At 42.0% G+C, this 23,024-nt stretch overlaps 1 protein-coding gene across 4 annotated transcripts in view; it reads left to right on the top strand.

The window, feature by feature from the left end:
* Positions 1 to 23,024, top strand: part of cep85 (centrosomal protein 85) — an 86,596-nt gene that overhangs the window by 46,469 nt on the left and 17,103 nt on the right. For all 4 annotated transcript variants that reach the window (XM_043717503.2, XM_043717504.2, XM_043717505.2 and 1 more), the window contains 7 exons: positions 3,312 to 4,123; positions 6,712 to 6,842; positions 9,007 to 9,124; positions 9,890 to 10,075; positions 16,037 to 16,189; positions 18,592 to 18,746; positions 20,700 to 20,817. In XM_043717503.2, the coding sequence (XP_043573438.2) occupies positions 3,312 to 4,123; positions 6,712 to 6,842; positions 9,007 to 9,124; positions 9,890 to 10,075; positions 16,037 to 16,189; positions 18,592 to 18,746; positions 20,700 to 20,817 (1,673 nt within the window). The remainder of the gene's footprint in view (positions 1 to 3,311; positions 4,124 to 6,711; positions 6,843 to 9,006; positions 9,125 to 9,889; positions 10,076 to 16,036; positions 16,190 to 18,591; positions 18,747 to 20,699; positions 20,818 to 23,024) is intronic.

Raw genomic sequence — 23,024 nt, forward strand, 5'->3', positions numbered from 1 at the left:
GTGTTGTAATTTCATCCTTTATAATAGACTCCAGCATCTTTCCTACCACTGAGGTCAGACTAACTGGTCTATAATTTCCTGCTTTCTCTCTCCCACCTTTCTTAAAAAGTGGTACAACATTAGCCACCCTCCGATCCGCAGGAACTGATCCCGAATCTATTGAACTCTGGAAAATAATCACCAACGTGTCCACGATTTCTCGAGCCACCTCCTCCAGTACCCTGGGATGTAGACCATCAGGCCCTGGGGACTTATCAACCTTCAGACCTAACAGTCTCTCCAACACTAATTCCTGGCAAATATAAATTCCCTTAAGATCGGGTCCTTCAGCCACTGTTACCTTAGGGAGATTGCTTGTGTCTTCCCAGTGAACACAGATCTGAAGTACCAATTCAATTCTTCTGCCATTTCTTTGTTCCCCGTAATAATATATTCCCCTGTGTCTGTCTTCAAGGGCCCAATTTTAGTCTTAACCATTTTTTTTTTGCCTTTCACATACCTAAAAAAGCTTTTACTATCCTCCTCCCTTATATTTTTGGCCAGTTTATCTTTGTATCTCATTTTTTCTCTGCGTATTTCCTTCGTAGTAATCCTCTGTTCTTTAAAAGCTTCCCAGTCCTCAGTTTTCCCCACTTACCTTTGCTATGTTATACTTTTTCTCTTTTAACTTTATATGTTCCTTAACTTCCCTCGTCAGCCACAGCCACCCATGCCTCCTCTTAGGATCTTTTTTCCTTTGCGGAATGAACTGATCCTGCAACTTCTGCATTATACACAGAAATATCCGCCATTGTTCCTCCATGGTCATCCCTGCTAAGGTATTGCACCATTGAACTTTGGCCAGCTCCTCCCTGATAGCTCCATAGTTCCCTTTATTCAACAGAAATATTGTCACTTCCGATTGTACCCTCTCCCTCTCAAATTGCAGATTGAAGCTTATTGTATTATGGTCACTACTTCACAATGGCTCCTTCACTTCGAGGTCCCTGACCAATTCTGGTTTGTTGCACAATACCAGATCCAGAATTGCCTTCTCCCTGATAGGCACCAGCTGTTTTAAGAATCCATCTCTGAGGCACTCCATAAAGTCTCTTTCTTGAAGTCCAATACCATCCTGATTCTCCCAGTCTACCTGCATGTTGAAATCCCCTATAACAACTGTAGTAACATCTTTGTGACAGGCCAATTTCAGCTCCTGATTCAACTTAATCCGACATCCAGACTACTGTTTGGGGGCCTGTAGATCACTCCCAAGAGGGTCTTTTTACCCTTCGAATTTCTCAGCTCTATCCATACTGACTCTACATCCCCTGATTCTAGGTCCCCCCGCGCAAGGGACTGAATACCATCCCTTACCAAAATGGCCACCCCACCCCCTCTGCCTGTCAGTCTGTCCTTATGATAGCACGTGTAGCCTTGAATATTCATTTCCCAGGCCCTGTCCACTTGAAGCCGCATCTCAGTTATCCCCACAATATCGTATCTGCCACTTTTCAAAAGAGCCTCAAGCTCATCCATCTTATTTCTAATGCTTCCTGCATTCATATATAGTATTTTTAATTTGTTACTGCCCTCACCCTTCCCATCAACTCTATTTCACTCAACCTTACTGCATGGTCCCTTTGAGTTTTCTGCTTCATTGATAGTTGTCTTTCTTGACTTCCCTTGTTCTAACTTTCCCTTCAATTTCCTTCTCAAACATCCAGTTTGTCCCCTCCCCCCCACTACTTAGTTTAAACGTAGCTGTGTTGCAGTAGCAAACCTGCCTGCCAGAATGCTGGTCCCTAACCTATTAAGGTGCAAACCGTCTCTCTTGTAGAATTTATGCTTACCACCACACATTCCCTGGTGATCCAAGAATTTAACTCCTTGCTTCCTGCACCAGTACCCCAGCCACACGTTCAAGTCCATTATCTCCCTGTTTCTGGCCTCACCAGCCTGAGGAACTGGAAGCAAACCGGAGATAACCACCCTGGACGTCCTGCTTGTCAGCCTTCTTCCTAGTTAGTATGTTCCTTTTGGGCGGCACGGTGGCACAGTGGTTAGCACTGCTGCCTCACAGCGCCAGGGACCCGGGTTCAATTCCCGCCTCAGGCGACTGTGTGGAGTTTGCACGTTCTCCCCGTGTCTGCGTGGGTTTCCTCCGGGTGCTCAGGTTTCCTCCCACGGTCCAAAGATGTGCAGGTCAGGTGAATTGGCCATGCTAAATTGCCCGCAGTGTTAGGTAAGGGGTAAATGTAGGGGTATGGGTGGGTTGCGCATTCGGTGGGTCTGTGTGGACTTGGGCCGAAGGGCCTGTTTCCACACTGTAATGTATCTAATCTAAATTCTCTTCTTCCTGACATCATTTGTGCCGACATGTACCACCACCTCTGGCTCTTCACCTTCTCCCTTGAGGATTTCCTGCACCCTGTCTGTAATGTCTTTAAACCTGGCACCAGGAAGGCAACACACCATCCTTAAGTCCCGCCTGCTGCCACAAAAACCCCAGTCATTCCTCTCACTATGGAATCCCCTGTTACCACGGCTGTGTGATGTCTGACTCTTCCGCTCTGACTTTAGCAAAGATTTTGACAAAGTCTCTTATGGCAGGCTGATACAAGAATGAAGTCACGTGCAATTCAGGGTGAGCTTGTGATTGTTATAGAACTGGCTTACTCAACAAAGTAGCAGTGGATAGGTGTTTTTTATTTTGGATTTGGAAATCTGTGAACAGTATTGTACAGGGATCAGTGTTGGAAACCTTTGTTTGTAATTAGATTAGTATGGAAACAGGCCCTTCAGCCCAGCAAGTCCACACCGACCCGCCAAAGTGCAACCCACCTAGAGCCATTCCCCTACAAGTCCACAGTTTCCTCAAACTGGCAACATACTTGGATAAAATGGTCAAGAAGGCATATGACATGTAGTGGTGTGATCGCAATGTTAATGGGCTAGTATTACTGAACTCTAGGTTAATGTTCTTGAGGTATATTTGGATTTGTCATTGCGACTACAGATCCCCAACAAGGTTATTGACTCTGAACCATCCATTGGGCCACTTAGGATGGGCAATAAATGCTCGCCTAGCCAACAGTACCAATGAGCAGAGAAAAATAGAGCAAATCAAATCTTTGCAAATTTGGAACAGGGTGGGGTGATCTGTTAGTTTTTTTAATGCATACCCAAAAGGTACCTCTTAACAAACTTTGGCGAAATTTTTTGAGAAGCTGAGATATCTCTGAAGGAACACAAATCATTGAAAGCTTATAGGAGGTCTGTACCTATTCTTGGTGTAAATTTGTTTCCAACTATCTTTTCATCTTTTACAGATTTCTGCAGCTCCAGTGGGTGTTCCTCATTCAAACCTATCCGCTCACTGTCTGTCATCCCTACTGCACATGTCATGCCTTCTACCTCCGGTAACACTTCATCTAGTCTCCATCCAGTGAGTGATTCTGGTTTCAGTTCTGTATCTGTACAGCCAAGTGATCTGTCAGGCACTCTGGATCAAAGATCTGGAAAGCAGTGGTCATCTTATTCCAAGTTAAATGGGGTGGATGTTCCTAACTTTGAGACCAAAGTGGCCAAAATGGAAGAACCTTCTATTGGTATTAAACCTTTACCTGTAGATTCAACAAACAGACCTACATTGAATGTGCTTGACAACTCCTACCCAAATACAGAATATTTAACATCAAATGAGATGGTACGAAAATTTGAAACTCCTAATATCGAACCAACTTTGAATCAGTCTGCTTTTTTGAACACTATGTATGACGATCCTAGGTACAGATTTCAAGAATGCAGCCAAGCAGGACAATCTCATGATATTAATGGAGCTGGAGGCAAGGATAGCTGTAGTACCTCCAATATGACTTTTAAATCCTTGCCAGAGAGCAAAAACGTGTCTGCTAACAGTGGGCTGTTGGGACAGAGAGCTTGTTTGCGACCTAATGGTGCAGGCTCTGTTCCTGAAGGACTCCATAGCTTACATGCACAGCAAGCACTTTGGGCTCCAGTGTGGCTAAAGGAACAAGCACGTGGGAAACAGTATGATCACTCTAATGATAAACCTGGTGACATAACAGCATGGCAGCAGCAACAATTGGAGAGCCTTCGGCAGCAAGTGGAACAAATGCAGGTAATATCCTTACATTCAGTTTGAGATTGAGCAGATCTCTGCTCTGAAGGGCATGAGGAAGCCCAGCAGTTTCAATGGTCTATTGGGCTAATGCTTGGTGCCCTAGTAATATCACTGGGCTAGTAATCCTGAAGAGCTAGCTCTGGAGGAATTAGTTTCAAATCCCACAATGGCAGCTAGTAGAATTTAAATTCTATCAACTTAAAAAGAAGTCTGAAATAAAACGAATTTCTGTAACAGTGACTGGAGAGACAAACGCATCAGATTCGTGCATTTCTTTTAGGAATGAAAGTTCACTGTTCTTCCTTGGACTGACATACCTGTGATTCCCAACTCAGTGATGAGGATTGATTTGATTTCTTAATTGCTCTCTGCAATGACCTAGCAAGCCACGTAGTTCAAGGACAGCTGGGGATGGGCAACAAATGTTGATCTGACTGTTGACACCCACATCCTATGAAAGGATAGAAAATCTTACTGAAGACTTTGTGCCGTTTTCACTTGCTGTTGAGCAGTTGTCATGCATAGAATGGTAGCAATTGCTTTCAAATTTGTGATTAAATGCCTTAAGTCAGTCTTGCAACTCCAATGTCTAAGGTTAGACAAAAAGGATTTTATATGAATTGAAGAGGCAAAGAATGATTAGGGATAGTCAGCATGGTTTAGTGCGAAGGAAACTTTCTCTCCAACTTCATTTGAGGTTTTGGAATAAGTAACCAGAAGGATTGAGGGCAGAACAGTAATTGGACTTTAATAAAGCCTTTGACAAGGTTCCACGTGGTAGATCAACTAGTAAAGCTAGATCACATGGGATTCAGGGTGACCTTGCCGAGTGGATACCAGCATGAGACAATTATGGTGGTGGGTTATTTTTCAGATTGGAGGCCTGTGACCAGAGGTGTTTGACAGGGATCGGTGCTGGGTCCACTCTTGTCATTTTTTTTTTATTATAAATGATTTCTATGGGAGTGTAGAATGCATAGTTTTTGCAGATGGCACCAAAATTCGTGGTATGGTGGACAGTGAATAAGGTTATCTAAGATTATAAAGATCTTATTCAATCGGGTCAATGGGCTGAAGAGTGGCAGATGGAGTTTAATTTGGATTAATACGAGGTATTGCATTGTGGAAAGTCCAAGAGAAGGACCTATACAGTGGGAATTAAAGTACATTAATTAGTCACAGATGTACAGCACAGAAACAGACCGTTTGCTCGAACTCATCCATGTTGGATATTCTAAGTTAATAAAGTTCCATTTGCCAGTATTTGGCCCATATCCCTATTAACCCTTTCTATTTATATACCCATCCAGATGCCTTTTTTAAATGTTATAATTGTACCAGCCTCCACCACTTCCTCTGGTAGCTCATTCCATACACTGACTACCCTCGATGGAAAACGTTGCCCCTAAGGTCCCTTTTTTTTTTAAAAAGTCCTCTTTTTTTTTTTTTTTTTTCCCCACCCCTCACCCTAAACCTATGTCCTCTAGTTTTGAACTCTCCCACGACCAGAAAAAGACCTTGTCTATTTGCCCTATCCATGCCTTTCATGGTTTTCTAAACTTCTAAGGTCACCCTTCAGCTTCTGACACTCCAGGGAAAACAGCCCCAGCATATTCAGCCTCTCTATAGCTCTAACCTGGCAACATCCTTGTAAATCTTTTCTGAACCCTTTCAAGTTTCACAACATCATCCTTCTTCTTATGTTGGAGGGAGACCAAGTTTGCATCCACTGTAGGTGGGGTTGTTAAAAGGCATTCAGCATGCTTATCTTCAATGCTTGGCCCTTTTGAGTATCAGAGTTGGGACGGCATGTTGAAGTTGTACAGGATGCTAGTTAGGCCAGTTCTAGTTGCCATCCTTGAAGGAGATTATTAAGCTGTATGATTTATATCTTTGATTTTTCAGTCTACCTGACCGTGAGACAATTCTCCACTGCCACTTAAGTGTAACCTCAATTTGTTTAATGGGATATAATTGGAGAATTTGGAGTACAATATTGTGTTCAGTTCTGGGCAGCTTTATGAACAAATTTGACAGGGTAAAGTCTATTCTGTTTCCACTAGTTGGTATGATAGTAGGGGTCAATAGGGGAGAGCTAGGAGTTAGATGAGAAATTACTTAATGCATTCCAAACCCTAACAATTTGAGTAGTCTGGGAGAGTGGAGATTGATCCCATAGGTGGTTTCAAAAGCAGGATATATATTTGAAAGTAGTGAAGTTAGAGGGCTATGGATGTAGGGTGACCGAGTGGGAGTAGCTGGGTACCTCTTCTGAGAAATGATGCGTTGAGTGGCTTCCTTCTGTACTATAAGATTCTGTGGTACGGTCTTTTTTTTTGTATTCCTTTTTCGACTTAGTGTTATTTCACTTGTCCATACGTTAATTGCATTACTTTTCGTCTTGGTTTCCTAGCCAGCCAGATGCATGGGCCTGCTATCCTTGCTCCTTCTAAGTTAATTATATTCTGTTACTTTTTGACCTCCCTGTCCATTTGTCAACAACTGCTCTCCGGATTGGTTTTCCTAGTGATGTGCTGAGATTTCCAATAGGTCTAACAATTATTGTTCCCTATCTATCCATATAGGTTTTAAACCATGGATCCCATCAATACCCTTCAGCCTATTCTGCTTTTGCACATCAGGAACTTAATAAATGGGATCCACTGATAAAAGCAAACGAAAGCTTGTTGAAGGAGAAGGAGATAGTTATTGAAAGGTATGTACGGTTTTTAGTTTTTAGAAACACTCCCCTCTGAACTAGTTCTCAGAAGGGCCAGTGGACTCGCTGTTAACTGTTTCTGCACTGCTGCCAGGCTTGCTGAGTATTTCCAGCAATTTTTCTACCCTGTCTGGATTAGAGCTGTTGTTAGGAAAAGAATATAACTACCAACCAGAGTTAATTCCAACTGTCCTCTGATCAGATAAAGTGTGGGTTATAAAGGATGAAATTCAATTAATCGTGTCCCATCAAGCTCTTTTATGTCATGGGAGAAAGTGAGTACTGCAGATGCTGGAGATCAGAGTCCAGAGTATGGTGCTGGAAAAGCACAGCAGATCAGGCAGCATCCGAGGAGCAGGAGAATCTACGTTTCGGGCAAAAGCCTTTCATCAGGAGTGAGGCTTGTGAACCAGTGAGTGGAGAGATAAATAGAAGGGGTGGGGAAGGTAACTGAGTGCGATAGGTAGATAAAGATGGGAGGGGAGGGTGGAGCAGATAGGTGGGAAGGAAGATGGACAGATCATGAGGGCGGTGCTGAGTTGGAAGTTTGGATCTGGAATAAGGTTGGGGGACAGGAAATGAGGAAACTGGTGAAATCCACATTAATTCCATTTGGTTGCAAGGTCCCAAAGTGGAAGATGAGGCTTTCTTCCTCCAGGCATCGGGTGGTTAGGGTTTGGTGATGGAGGAGGCCCAGGATCTGCATGTCCTTGGCAGAGTGGGAGAGGTGTTCAGCCACTGGGCAGTGGAGTTGGTTGGTGTGGGTGTCCCGGAGATGTTCTCTGAAATGCTCTGCAAGTAGGCATCCTGTCTCCCCAGTGTAGAGGAGACTGCATCGGGAGCAATGGATACAGTAAATGACTTGGTGAGTGTAGGTAAATCTCAAAAGGATGTGGGATGCTTCTTTGGGGCCTTGGATGGAGGTGAGGCGGGAGGTGCGGGTGCAGATTTTACAATTCTTGCGGTGGGAGCATGGACCTGATGAGAGTCTCGGAGGGAATGGTCTTTATGGAAAGCAGATAGGGGTGGAGAGGGAAATATATCTCTAGTGGTAGGGACCATTAATAGGTGGGAAAAGTGGTGGAGGGTGATGTGATGTGATGTGATGTGATGTATCCAGAGGTGATTAGATTAGATTACTTACAGTATGGAAACAGGCCCTTCGGCCCAACAAGTCCACACCGCCCCGCCGAAGCGTAACCCACCCATACCCCTACATTTACCCCTGCACCTAACACTATGGACAATTTAGCATGGCCAATTCACCTGACCTGCACATCTTTGGACTGTGGGAGGAAACCGGAGCACCCGGAGGAAACCCACGCAGACACAGGGAGAACGTGCAAACTCCACAGTCAGTCGCCTGAGGCGGGAATTGAACCCGGGTCTCTGGCGCTGTGAGGCAGCAGTGCTAACCACTGTGCCACCGTGCCGCCCACCAGGTGGTTGGGGTGGAAGATGAGAACCAGGGAGGTTTTGTCCTTGCTGCTGTTGGAGGGGCTCCAGAGGTTCCCACTTTTCTGCTCCACCCTTCTCTCTGACCTCTCATCATTACCCCCACCTTCATCTCCTTATCGCACTCTTAGCTACCTCCCACCCCCTCCCATTTACCTCTCCACCTCCTTGGCTCACGAGCCTCATACCTAATGAAGTGCTTTTGCCCAAAACATCGATTCTCCTGCTGTGCTTGTACATGACATAAGAGTCATGTACAAATGTTTATACAAATTGAAGTTTCCACAAATGCTCAAGTCCAATATAGCAGTTTAAATGCAGAAAATGCTCCCTCACTCTCCAATTTGACCATGCCCTCCCACCATCAAATTCTCAGCACCTATTTTGGCTTTTCATTTTCCATCTTCATGGCCCTTATGATCTGCAAGAGTGCTCTGAGTTTAGAGATTCTTCTGTGGTGTCACGTTTCACTGATTTGTTGTTCTTCAGGCTAACTGGAGATCAGCTTAAGCTTATGGGTTTGTACACATCGTGCTATGGTCTTGCAGCATGTGCCTTCCTTTTGGCTATTTACAGTGGTATCAATTAATCATGTCTTAAAGGGGAAAATCTTTCATGCTGTTCTTGAGTTTGATATTTTAAAAATGTGTGGTATTATTCACACTTTTTTTGTATATTTATCAATTCCTTTTACTTGGAATTACAGGCAGAAGCAACAGATAAGTCATTTGGAGCAGAAGATGAGGGAGAGCGAGTTACAGATGCAGAGTGCCCTGCTGGGCCATTCAGTTCCACTCAGCGATGTCTGCATACTCCGACTGCAGGTACTGCTCCCTAACTGATGATACCTAGGACAAGAGCTGAAATCCATAACAGACCCCCACCAAAGTGAAATTGGAAGAGGTACATGGTGAAGTGGTAATAAATGATACATTAGGGTAAAAGCCTGAAGTGTTGGGGAGTGTAAGGACTGTCAGGAGTTTCTGGCAAAGAGTAACTTGGATCTGAAGTTTGTAATGAGTCCCTAATTCAAGAACATGTAGACCAACTGTTTGGAGCATGGGAGGAACAAAAGAAAATCAAAAGAGCAATGTGTAGCTAGTGTTTAAAGTGGGGACAAAATTTGACAGCCACTGTGCACTGTGTACATATAATTTAATGGCACAAAGAGGCCATTCAGTAATTTTTTTGCCTGAGCTTCAGATTTCTGCAATTTTTTTTTTTAAAATGTGCAAGCATCTGCTTCTGAGCTAACTTCTCAATACATTGCATCATTACCCAAAGACTTCATCTTTTAGTCCAAGTATTTATATTATCATGTGGCTCCAGGTACAAGGAGTTGGGGCCCTATGGTGTGGGAGGAAACTGAGCGCCTCCTATTAGAGAAGTTTGGTATGTTTGAATCACCCATGATGTAATGAACAATGCATGGCACCAGTGTGATTTGAAGTTCTTATTGCTGAAATCATCACTGTACCTTTGTGTACTTGAACCTTTGCATTTTTTCTTTGCATATGCAATGCAAATACAAGTGGGGGGGTTGCAATGTCTCCAAGTACCATCTGTTGATTTATTTCCATGGTTTCTAGGAATCTCTGCGGGAAAATACATTCTTACGAGCTCAGTATGCCGAAAGGACAGAAACATTGACAAATGAAAAATTAGAGATGGAGAAAAAGCTAACAGGAACAGAAGTGGAGATTCGTCGTCTGAATGACAGCCTCAAAGAAAATACACAAAAACACATGGATGATATGAAGAGAATGGAAGAAAAGGCAAGTGTCCAGTGTGTAATGTAAAGCACTTAGTGTGGCCTCAGGTCATAGTCATAGCGATGTACAGCACAGAAACAGACCCTTTGGTCCAACTCGTCCATGCCAACCAGATATCCCAACCCAATCTAGTCTCACCTGCCAGCACCCAGTCCATATCCCTCCAAACCCTTCCCATTCATATACCCATCCAGATGCGCCTCAAATGTTACAATTGTACTAACCTCCACCACTTTGTTTGGCATCTCATTCCACACACGCACCAACTCTGAAGTAGTTACCCCTTGGGTCTCTTTTATATCTTCCCCCTCTCGCCCTAAACCTATGCCCTCTAGTTCTGGACTCCCCCCACCCCAGGAAAAAAGACCTTGTCTTTTCACCCTATCCATGTGATGGAAAATGAGTCTGAATGGTTTATGCACAAAACTAACTTGTCTTCTATTTTACTTTTATTGAAAGTATGGCAGTTTTTAAAAGTCACTGTGGCCACTAATTTATCCAAGATTTATTAGTGAGTAAAGCAGGGTCTACATCAAAACTTTAAAGGTTTGTACGTGGCCATAAGGCTCCTTTTAAAAATGGACATGCTTCAAATACACTTTTGCAGTTGCATACTCTACCATTGGATGGCAGCATACAGTTGTAACATCAGGGTTCTGGTGCCCTCAAGTGGCAAAAATGGTTTTTTCCCTGAATATTCATCGAATGTGGCATTGTTGGTAAGGTTGACCATAAGCGCTGTTGAGAAGGTAGGGGTAGTGGTGAGTCACCTCCTTGAACAGCTCAGGCCTGTGTACTGTAAATTAACAGAATACAGGGTTAAAGGCAAGATTCTTGGCAGTATAGAGGAACAGAGAGATTGTGGGGTCCATGTCCGTAGATCCCTGAGTTGCCACACAAGTTGATAGGGTTGTTAAGGCATGTGGTGTATTGGCTTTCATTAGCAGGGGGACTGAGTTTGAGCCATGAGATCATGCTGCAGCTGTATAGAGCCCTGGTTACATCACACTTGGATTATTGTGTTCAGTTCTGGTCACCTCCACATAGAAAAGATGTGGAAGCTTTAGAGAGGGTGCAGATGAGACTTAGTAGGATGCTGCTTGGACTGGAGGGCATGTCTTATGAAGCAAGGTTGAGGGAGCTGGGGCTTTTCTCATTGGAGTGAAGGAGGATAAGAGGTGACTTGATAGAGGTGTACAAGATGAATGAGAGACAGAGTGGATAGCCAGAGACTTTTTTTTTCCCATGGCAGAAATGTCTATTGCAAGGGGATATAATTTTAAGGTAATTGGAGGAAGGTTTAGGGAAGCTGTTAGAGATTCTTTACACAGTGTGGTGGGTGTGTGGAATGCACTGCAGGCAGCAATAATAGTCAGATACATTAGGGACATTTAAGCGACTCTTGGATAGGTACATGGAAGATAGTAAAATGTAGTTTAGTCTGATCTTGAGTTGGATAAAAGGCTGGCTGAACATAGAGGGGAAAAAGGGCTGCTACTGTGCTGTACTGTTCTATGTTCTATGTTATTGAGAACAGCTAGATTACAGAATTTTGATCTGATGTGAATGAAGGAGCGATGGCTATAGTTCCAAGCCAGTTCAGTAAGTAACTCAGAGGGGTACTCAAGGCTAATTGTATTCCCATGCAGCTGCTGTTTTTATTTTCTAGCTTGTAGGGGCCTTTAATTTGGAAATCAAGAGCCTCCGCTTCACTGCATTATAGATGGTTATGTAGCTTCCAATGCTCACTCACGGTGGAAGAAGTGGTTTAAGGTGGTAGGTATCAATTAAGTGAGCTTTTTCATTCAGCACCGATAGATCATCCATTTTCTCTTTCTTTTTCCAGTACTTCATCCACACGCTTGTATGCTTTGATGTTTCAAGTCGTCACCTAAATCTTAAGTGGTGACAGTTCCCACCTCTACCATCCCTTTGAGGCAGCGTGTTCCAAATACCCACTTCCCTCTGGATGAAAAATATTCTTCCTTAAATCTCCTCTAAACCTCCTGTCTTTTCCCTTTAAATCTGCCCGATCGTAACTGACAACTCCTTATAAGGGCAGAGGGTTGTTGCCTTCAAGAATTTATTGGTGTATAGCAAGGTTCCTCTGATCCTCCTCATTTCACATAATTTGTGGTACGTCCATATGCTCCATTGCTTTGGTCACTGCAAAATGCATCACCCATCACTACTTTTTCCTCAACATATTTAAATACAATTTTCCGTTATGTCCATCTGACCATTTTTATAGTAGACTAAGGCTTTCCTCCTCTGGCATAGTCACCATCCTGTTAAACTTTATGCCTCTATTAATAAAGGCAAGTATCCCATTTGCTGCCTCAATTGTTTTATCTATCTGTCTGGTCTAAGAGACCAGTGTAGAGACACACAAAAGTCCCTCTGATCCAGTGTCTTGCTAATCATCATGTATTCCTTTGCTTTATTTGTCCTGCCAAAGTGCATCATCTCCCATTTACCTGGTTTGAATTCATATAGAATCATTTTAGAATTCCAACATTGTAGAGAGAGGCCATTCAACTCTTTCCTTAACTCAAACCTTCCATACCCAGCAACATCCTGGTAAATCTCTTCTGAACAATCTCCAGCATGATTGTATCCTTCCTGTAACTGGGTGACCAGAACCGGACAGAGTATTCCAGAATATGCCTTGCCAAAGTACTGTAAAGTCTCAACATGATTTCCCAACTCCTATACTCCAAAGGACTGAGCAACGAAGGCAAGTGTGCCGAACCTCTTTTTTTTTTTTAACCACCCTCTATACATGATGCAAACTTCAAAGAATTATGTACCTGAATCCCAAGGTCTCTCTGTTCTACAACACTAACAAGGGCCCTTCCCTTAATTGTATAAACTCTACCTTTGTTTGTTGTACCAAAATGCAATACCTCTCATTTATTCAGATTGAACGCCACCTGCTATTTTTATTCAGCCATTGACCCATTTCATCAAGATGTATTTGTAATCTGAGTAGAAGGTTTTCTATGCTATCAATTTTGGTGTCGTCCTCAAACTTACTCACCGTACCTTTTTTTTTATATTCTCCTGCAAATCACTAATACAAATGACAAACCATAGTGAACCCAGAACCGATCCTTGTGGAACACTGCTCATGACTTAGCTTCACTCCGAAAAGCAACCCTCTATCATCTGTCTCCTGTCGTTAAACCAATTATATATCCCATGTGATCTAACTTTATTTATTAGTCTACCATGCAGAACCTTGCTGAAGGCTTTATCAATTCAAGTAAACGATGTCTACTGCTCTGCCCTCATCAGTCATTTTGGTAATTTCCTCAAAAAACTCAGTCAAGCTTGAGAGAAACTATTTTCCTTGCCCAAAACCATGCTGACAATCGTAAACAAACAATTTTTGCGCCTCTAAGTGTCCATAAATCCGATCACTTATCGCCGCCAACAATTTGCCCACAACTGAAGTCTTGACTCACAAGTCTATAGTTCTCCGATTTCTCTTAAACCTTTCTTAAACAAAGGTACAGCATTAGCCACCCTCCAGTCATCCGGCACCTCCCATTTAGTTATAGATGATGCGAATATTTTTGCAAGCGGTCTTGCAATTTCTTCCCTTACCACCCACAACATTCTGGGATACGTTGGATCAGGTCCTGGAGATTAATCCACCTTTTATATTCTCTAAGATCTCCTGAACTTCCTCTTCTGCAATGTGAACGGTTTTTGAAAGATCAGAAATTATTTATCTGCATTGCCTAGCCTTCATTTCTTTCTCCACAGTAAAACCTGACGCAAAATATTCATTTAGTATCTCTTCCATCCCCTGTGGTTCAAGACAAAGACAACCTTTGAGCTTTAAGAGGCCCTATACCCTCTTGATATTAATGTATTTGTAGAATGTCTTAGCATTGGCACATAAGGTTAAGGATAATTCAATCTCCTATCCCCTCTTTGCCTTGCTGAATTTTTTCTTAAGAATGCCCCTATAATCTTTTCAATTGAATCTCTTAATGTACTTTTAATGACAATGCAGCCACTGTCCACCCACATTCCACTCTAACTGCCTACTCTTCAAGACAGAAGAGTATAGACTAGAAAAATGTTATCCTTTTGATTATATCCAGAGTCCCACTAAGATCTGTGCTTCTGGTTTTCTTAATGACATTGACTTGTTACGCTTTGCTGACTGCTGCACACTCTTGTCAGTATTTCCACCTGAGCCACCACACCAGGCAGCACGTTCCAGACACCCATCACCCTCGGTGAAATATTTTTATTTCTTATCCCCTCTAATCCTTCTATCAATCATCATTCACCTGCCATCCAGTAATTGAAGTCTCCACAAAGGGAATCAGATCTTCCCTGCCCACTCTATCCCCTCATTATTTTGTATAGTTCCATTAAGTCAATCTGCTCTAGTCTAAGGAAAATAACTCCAGTCTATCCAATCTTTGATAGTTGAAATTTTTATATATCTCCTCTGTACTTCGAGGAAGAATGTAAATTGTCATGTGGTGAATAGGTCCCATGGCAGCCTAACCAGTGTTTTATATTGTTGCAACATCATCTCCCTGCTGTTGTACTCCTACCTTGCTCACTGAAGGAGAGCATCCCACATGCTTTCACTACTATAGCCATCTGTCCTGCCTTGCTGGCAATGATTGCTAGCAAGTCCTAATGAGTGGTTTGCTAGTTCATTTGACAAGACAGTTCAGTTACTGAAGAATTGCCCTACTCTTGGCTAAAGTGCAGATGGAGAAATAATGCAGGCATTTAAGGGCATTGCTGTTGTCATGGGTTAATTTTAAACTGCATGTTAACTGGATACATCAGATGTGCAAAGTAAAACATTGAAAATTGATATGTGGAGTTCATCAGGGATTGTATCTTGGATCATAGTCCAAAAGCTACCCAGGAGCAAGCTATTTTAGATCTAGTGAGATAGGATTAATAAGTAGTTAAAGATCCTCTAGGGACTAACAATCGCAACATGATTGAATTTAAAATTCAATTTGAGGCAGAGCAACTCTGATCTCAAACAGTGTCCTTATTTAAATTGAAGGCAATTAGTGATGAAAAGTGTTGTCTAAAATATTACTTTAGACTAAGGTTGTTGTTTATCTCCCATTTTGTTTATTCAAGCTGGGTTAAGCTGTGGTCAATGATTGCTGCCAATTTAAGCCACTGCTTTTGTTTTTCAAAACCATTTCAGTACATGAAAGTTGCAAAATCAGATATTGGGGACTCAGAAATTGATCATCCATTCTTTACCAGTATCGTGATAACTTTTTACCCAGATGCTAAGTACAATTTGGTTTCAGGGAGAAGTATTATAACAGTTAACTGAAATAGATCTAGACTTTTAACAATTCATTTAATTGTTTTAATCACTTATCAAGGACAGCTGTCAAGGCTGCAAAGAGACAATTGGCCCCTTGAATTTCTGTTGCTATTCATTTAGACCGTGAACAATCTGAATCTTTTTAAAAATTTTGTCTTCCTACCTTTTGCACATCCATTCCTAACCAATGTTCACTAAGCTTTTAATTTCGATGTCTTCCTTAGCAGTACCCATAGACTTCTGGGGAGACTGGCTGGCTGGTTGATTTTTCACCATGCTGAAAAACTTTTTTTATTCACAAGATTTGTAATCGATGATTTTTGTCATTTCGATGAATAACCATTTAAATGGGCTTGACTACTTTCTTTTACAAGCAAAGTAATATTCAAATTTACACGAACAGGTTTCTGATGGATGGATTTAAGTGTTACCTGCTGTAATAGTATCATGCAGAGAACATTTCACCTTTTGATATGTGGGGTTAGCTGGAGAAACAGGATGTGTTTCTCTCAATGATCCCAGTGCTTCTAGCTTGAGACACCATCCGCCCACGTTTTCCCTTCTTTCCATTTATCCTCCAATTTGTCTGTATTCCTACTTAGTCTTCCAATGTTCTGGCTTCTGTTGCTCAGGTCAGAGGCCGTGACAAACACATCAACAATCTGAAAAGGAAATGTCAGAAGGAGGCAGAACAAAACAGAGAGAAACAACAACGCATTGAAACTCTTGAGCGGTACCTGGCAGACTTGCCCACCTTGGATGACTATCAAAAGCAGAGCCGACAGGTGAGACTGACATTTTGGCTGTCTTTTCCTGGGTAATACTGTTAATGTTTGCAGAATGGGCATGGAAATTCATCCATCCGTCTGACATTTTCCACCACAACTAAATACGATTCTGCAACTGGTATGATGACTGTGCTGTTGAACTGGACCCCATCTGTCTCTTCTGAAGTGATCTCTTAATGCTATTGTAGAGAGGATCAGGGAGATCTCCAAGTGATCTGGCCAGTTTTTCTCTCATTACCAACATCAGCAAGAAGTTTTTCCTAATTCTGTGACTTTCTGCAGGGCAAGGCAAATAACAGGTTTCCATCATTATAATAAGGTTAGACTATAAAACTTTAAGCTTCTGTCAGATTTGAAGTGCACAAAGTTAGAGTTCCGTTCTCAGAAGTGTGGCGCTGGAAAAGCACAGCAGGTCAGACTGCATTTGAGGAGCAGGAGAGTCGACATTTTGAGCATAAGCTCTCCAACATTCCTGATGAGTTTGTGCTTGAAACGTTGACCCTCCAGCTCCTCGGATGCTGTGCTTTTCCAGCGCCACACTTTCAACTCTTTCCAGCATCTGCAATCCTTTTTTATCTCCTAGAGATCTGCTCTGTCATACCTGAGAGGTATGTGCTGGAAATCAAGCCCCACTATTCCCAGAGTTGAGAAGTTGAGCACAAGTTAAATTTTAAAGTATGGTAAGATTCCTCAATTTTCTGACCTCCTCCTAGGTCTGAAAGTAATAGACCAGATTTATTTGTGACACATAATTAGACTGTTGTCACAAGTAAGCAATTATGAATCATTGGAAAAAGGCACAGTCTTTACAGTTCTCTAGTATGTCTGGATTTAATTTACATTGGTTCACTGGAAAGCAGCAATTACCAAACTGCATCCCCCTGCTGCTCCCCCCCCCCCCCCCCCCCCCCAAAATCTGGCCTTTTATCATGGCCCAAATCTTCCAATCAAGATAAGAACCCCTCTTTCTCTTTGTGAGAAAAAATTAAACTTGCATTCCTCCAATTTTTCTATCTAATCTTCTGATGTAGGATCCTTCAGAACTCAGTGAAGGAAATGTGCACATGAGTTGCATGCCTTTTTTTTTATGGCAATAGTTGCCATATTCTGGTAAGTGTTCACCAACAGACTGAATAGTGCAAAAATTTTGCACAGCTTCTCTGGATGTATGTATATGTCTGTAAGGAGGGTAGGGTGAGGTAAATGGGTAAGGGATTAGTGGCAGGTAGGATACCACAGTGCGATTGGACGTACAGATTGTATAGTTAGTCAGGAGTTAGATTAGGATATTTTCCCTCCACAATTTCCTGGAGATAATAACTATCCATTTAAATAAGGGGAACTGTCTGAAGTTTCTGACTAGAGCCTTTGGTAGTGCCCTGCTTCCCACAGTTCAAACATCCTGGGCAATTTCCATAGTGCCTACATGTTAACAATTTTGAGGGTTCCAAATGCATCTCTAGGCCATTTAAGTTTACAGTAAAGCTCCCACACTCCTAACCGATGTAGTGATTCCCTGGTTTTCACATTTATTTCAGTCTTGATTCTGTTGTTATGTATTCACTCATGTCAACAGGCATCACTGGCTGTATTTATTGCCTGTTACTTGAAGGTGTTGGTGAGCTGTTGCCTTAATCTGCTGCAGTCCATGTGTTGTAGATAGACTCACTATGCCATCCAAACACCATAAAGGAGTGGCGATTATATTTTTGAGTCAGGATGGTGAGTAGCTTGGAGGGGAGCTTGCAGGTGATGGTGTTCCCACCATGAATAATTGAAGCTCAGTAGTCCTGCCACATTTGGTCTGTTGGTCATGGAATTGCTTAGCTCTGTCCATCACTTGACTACTTGTATGCCAAACCTGCTGTTTTGGTAGCGTCACCAGGTTGACCCCTTTTTTTAAAAGTATGCCTCATCATGCTTCCAGCATGTTCTTCTGTACTCTCCATTAATTCATTTGCAGAAAATGCCATTGTTATGGATTTTATGGTGTGATCCTGTTTGAGATAGAGTAAGATAGTGATGAGAGTAGAGGTTTTGGAGCTAGGAGCGCAAGTATATTTCAAATGGCTTAGTGCTGCAAGTCCAGTTGCCTATAATGATAACTTAGTGATTTTCTTTTTTCCTTTTGGCAATGTATTCCCTTTCCAAATAATGGTAACAAATGTTTGTTTCCTCTGAGTAGCTTTTAAGGGTTAGAATACATGCTGCCTGTGTTTGGTAGTAAATGCAGCACTGTGATGAAGCAACGTATCTCCTGCATCCTAAGTAAAGGGCAGTGGTCTTTATGGGTCTGAGGGAGGGAAATGCCTAGATTGAGAACTTGTGTATAGGCTGAATAGAATGCTGTATCCTTCTCCCACGTGGCAAGTATTACAGATCACTGATTTGTTTTGCAGCTGAAGGATGTGGAACTGCAGTGTGAGCTTCTGCACAGTACAGTGATGGATCTGGAGAACAAACTTGGGGAATCTCGAGCACGATGTCGAGAAAAAGACAGCATCCTGGAGAAACAAAAACAGAAAGAGTTGGAGCTGGTCTCCACTGTTCATGGGTAACTCAGCTGATATTTTACTTTGGTCTGATTTCTTTTGTTTTATATCTGGGATTTAAATTGCTTGCAAAACTAAACATTAATTCTTCATTTTTACCCCTGTGTTTTAAATTACTCAATGCAAATATTGGTCAACTGCTGAGGTACAGAATAGATTACTTTCCATTCAAAACCCAAATCTGTTTCTTTTCTCTCAGATGGCGAGTCGCCTGTCAAACGTTTCCAGTATTTACAATGACTTTATTTAAATAATAAAGCAAGGTGGGAGGCTATTCCTGGGAAGTAAAGAGAATAAAAGCATTCTGTATAATTGGAATTTTCTTGAATAAGTACAGAATTGTGGTCCCTGGCATAAATCTGAATTTGGAAAAGCTAAATTTATATTTACAGCTGATAAGCTGTGCTGCATTTCCATCTTGAGGGTTTCAGCTAAAGATGTCATCAGCTCAGTCTGGACTTGCCACCAAGAATAAGGTCCCCTGCAGTGGTTGACAGTCATCATGTAAGGCTATTTATCATATGCTCCCCAAACAGATGCAGAAAACATTGGGGCAAAGTGATGCAAGGGCAATTGGCACAGGTGCAAAGGTCAATATAGCCGCACCTGTATCTGCCTACATGTTTGGGTGTGGCTGTTTACCTGAATGGCTATCTTAATTGGTTCCACCTGGGGAGCTGTGATGCAATGGAGTCAGCTATTAAGAGGGGGCATAGCCTTAAATTAAGGGGTGGTAGGTATAGGACAGATGTTAGGGGTAGATTCTTTACTCAGCGAGTCGTGAGTTCATGGAATGCCCTGCCAGTAGCAGTGGTGGACTCTCCCTCTTTATGGGCATTTAAACGGGCATTGGATAGGCATATGGAGGATAGTGGGCTAGTTTAGGTTAGGTGGGCTTGGATCGGCGCAACATCGAGGGCCAAAGGGCCTGTACTGCGCTGTATTTTTCTATGTTCTATGTTCTAACTGTACCAATTCCTCATCCTCTGGCAGATTTACATCTAAAGCCTTGCCTTGAGCTGGCTTCATCCTTTGACCTTTTGGGTATGCATTCCGCCTGTTTTGGTGGCCTTGACTAGGGTAAACTCTGATACCACCAAGTCTCACTGACTTTTTTTTTGTTTTTTAACTATATTCACCACCAGTAAACATATATGCAGCCTATTGAATATTTACCTGAAAGCCTGTTGTGGGCAATGCACACCATAGATCTGGCAGAAACGATTGTACACGCCTCTGGAGCAGGTGGGACTTGAACTCATGTGTCTTGGTTCAGGCGTAGGGATACTACCACTGTGCCACAGACCTCTTTTGCGAGGTCTGCACTTTTTTAAAATAAGCCTGTTCAGAGATGTTATTCCATACCTCTGGAGCAAATGGGACTTTAACTCTGGCCTCTAAAGCCCAGAGGTAAGGACACTACCACTGTGCTACAGATAAAAATTCTCAACTATCAATTTTTTTTTACTTTTTATCGACCTGTCAATCATCCCAAATGCAGGATACAAACTTGTATTGTTTTAGGTATTTTTAATTTAACCTGCTCAAGTGTATTAGACCCATCACTTGAAGATGCGACTTGAACCCAGGCCTCCTAGTCCAGTGGTTGGAGCCTGCACTGCACCACCAAGAGGCTGTAATCACTGTACCAAGAGCGCTCCAGATGATGATTTCTAGCTGGGCAGGCCATTGCCTGTTACCAGGGGAGCTTGTGCATAATGAGCTCCACAATGAGATTAGTGAGTGATTTCCCCTTGTCCCTTGTAGGGGTTGTCACTTTAAGTCCTGACTACCTAAAGAATATCACTGGCATGCTTTTTAATATGTTCAAGATGTGAATACTTCTGGCACATGACTAAATTCTGTGCTGACTCATTACTTCAGTCTACTTCAGGAGGCATTAATTGTGACTTGATGCAATGCTTTCTACTCTTTTTTTTTTTTTTCCCCTTCAGCCTGCAGGAGAAAGTTGCAAAGTGTCTGGAGGATGGTGTGAGGTTGCCAATCATGGATGTAGAGAAGCTGAAATGTGAGAGCAACAGCCTCAAAGGAGATTATGAGCGAGCCATGAAGGTGAGTACCTGCCATTCCAGGACAGACTTAAATAGGGCATAATGCCATTAAAGCATAAGAGCAGAATTTGGTTTTGGTCCATTGAGTCTGCTCCACCATTTGACCTTGGCTAACCTGTTTCTCAACCTCGATCTCCTGCCTTCACCCTGGTCCTCTCGCCTGATTCTCTTACTAATCAAGAACCTACCTATCTCTGTATTAAAGACAATCAATGACTTGGCCTCCATGGTCTTCTGTGGCAATAAGAGCAATAACTGAGGGAAAGTGATAAGTCAGTCAATAAACTAATTTTCACTGCAGGATGTGTGAATTTGCTCCTGCAGCAGGTACATTTGGCTAGCACAGTACATCAAATCCCATCCTTCACTATAGATCTGCAGAAGCTGTAAGAAAGCTCATTTCATAGAAAACCAATTACAGAGGATGTGTGAAACTCTCAAAAGCTGTAGCCATTTTTGTTTTAGTGAGGTTTCTGGATTTTTAATGTTTGTTTCCGTTGCAGAAACAAAAATTGCTATACCCTATAACCAGAACAAATCAAATTCTTGTTTATATGGGATTGATCAGTCCTTTGCTCATTTTGTGAAAAAAACTTGAATGTAAACAGACTGCTTTTGATGCAAGTGATTTTTGTTTGTACTAGTAAATCTCCATGCTAGGATAGAGGCTAATTTCTGCTGTTTCATCCTGTCATAACTGAAAGCTTCAACAACAAAAATGTCCCAGAATTGAACATGGTACAATTAGTAAGAATTCTTCTTGTGTGCAGTGTTGTGGCAAGCATAATACTGAGGTGTTCTGCTTTACGTCTAATTAGTGAAAGAGTGCTTACCAGTCAGTGGGTTTGTCAGCAGTTACTGTATATTCAATATTTGCATTAATGGAGATTGTACAAAGGGATTGGTGATTAGCCTTGTAGTGCTATTTTACTCTCATTTGTTTCAATACATTTTAACAAAGAAAAATGTCAGATATATTCTTAGCAGTCTTTCTGGATTGTATTTCATTTGGTTTTGATCTTTGATTTTTAACACCTAAGCAGTGTTTGGCTTCTGCTCCTGTGAGGTTAAGTCAAGTAGTAACATTACCTTCTGTATTTGTGTTGACATTTGAGTGTTTAGACTCAAATCTTGAGTTAGTGACCCTCCATTAACTTCACACTTGCCTTGTGTTTTATGACTTTGAGCCCAGCATGGGCTTGAGTGAGAACTGAAGATGCAGGGAAAGGAAAGAGTAGCAAGTTGCAGTGCAGGGATTTTGGAGTACACATTGGTTTAATGCTTAAGTCAGGATTAAGTTGTTGATTTGGGAGTTTTATTAGTAGCAGGGTTTAGCAGTATTCTGTAGGTTTGAGGGGCTCAAGTATTGAGAGTTGGGTTATATTGAGGGAATTTTAATTGTTGAATTGGGGGTACTTTTTTATTTTGAGGGAATCTTATGCTGATGCATAACAGGAGGGTATTAGTGATGAGGCTGGATTTCATCTGTTTCCAATGGTATTACTCACCTTGGGAGGATTCGTGGACTCTGCTACCCGGGCACTGTGATTCCCATTGGAACTGCCTCCGTGTAGTGCTAATTGGTATTCTATGTGCCCACATGCAACAACTAGGATCTTTTTGTTATTTTTAAAAATGGCTTTAGTGGCATTTGCCAACTTTAAGATGTCTACCAGAACCCCAAGTTTTTCTGCTCCTGTAGTCCTTTTTTAATTTTTTTTTTTACTTGCTGCATGCATCCTCATTCCTTCCAGTGTGCATCGCCTCACCCTAGTAAAGATGAGACAGACATTGAATTTGTCTAATCTGTTAATTATTCTGTATCCTCTTCAGTTTTTATAGTTGAATGTTATTCAATTTGTGTTTATATCTCATGCTTTGATTCTCTATTTTTGATTGAACCATCCTTGACCATTTTTAATGGATATTTTGTTGGTAACTGGCTATTGAGGTGCAGAGGACAATTTTTGTACTAGTACATCTCCAGACTGGGAAAGAGGCTCATCTTTCTGCTGTTTCATCCTGTCATAACTGAAAGCTTCAACAACAAATATGTCCCATAATTGAACATGCTACAATTAGTAAGAATTCTTCTTGTGTGCAGTATTGTGGCTAGCATAATACTGAGGTGTTCTGCTTTGTCTAATTAGTGAAAGAGTGCTTACCAATCAGTATGTTTGTCAGCAATTACTGTATATTCAATATCTG

Source organism: Chiloscyllium plagiosum, unplaced genomic scaffold, assembly GCF_037043375.1.
Source record: "Chiloscyllium plagiosum isolate Xiang-an unplaced genomic scaffold, Cpla_swu_hap1 HiC_scaffold_30, whole genome shotgun sequence".
NCBI classification, from domain to species: Eukaryota; Metazoa; Chordata; class Chondrichthyes; order Orectolobiformes; family Hemiscylliidae; genus Chiloscyllium; species Chiloscyllium plagiosum.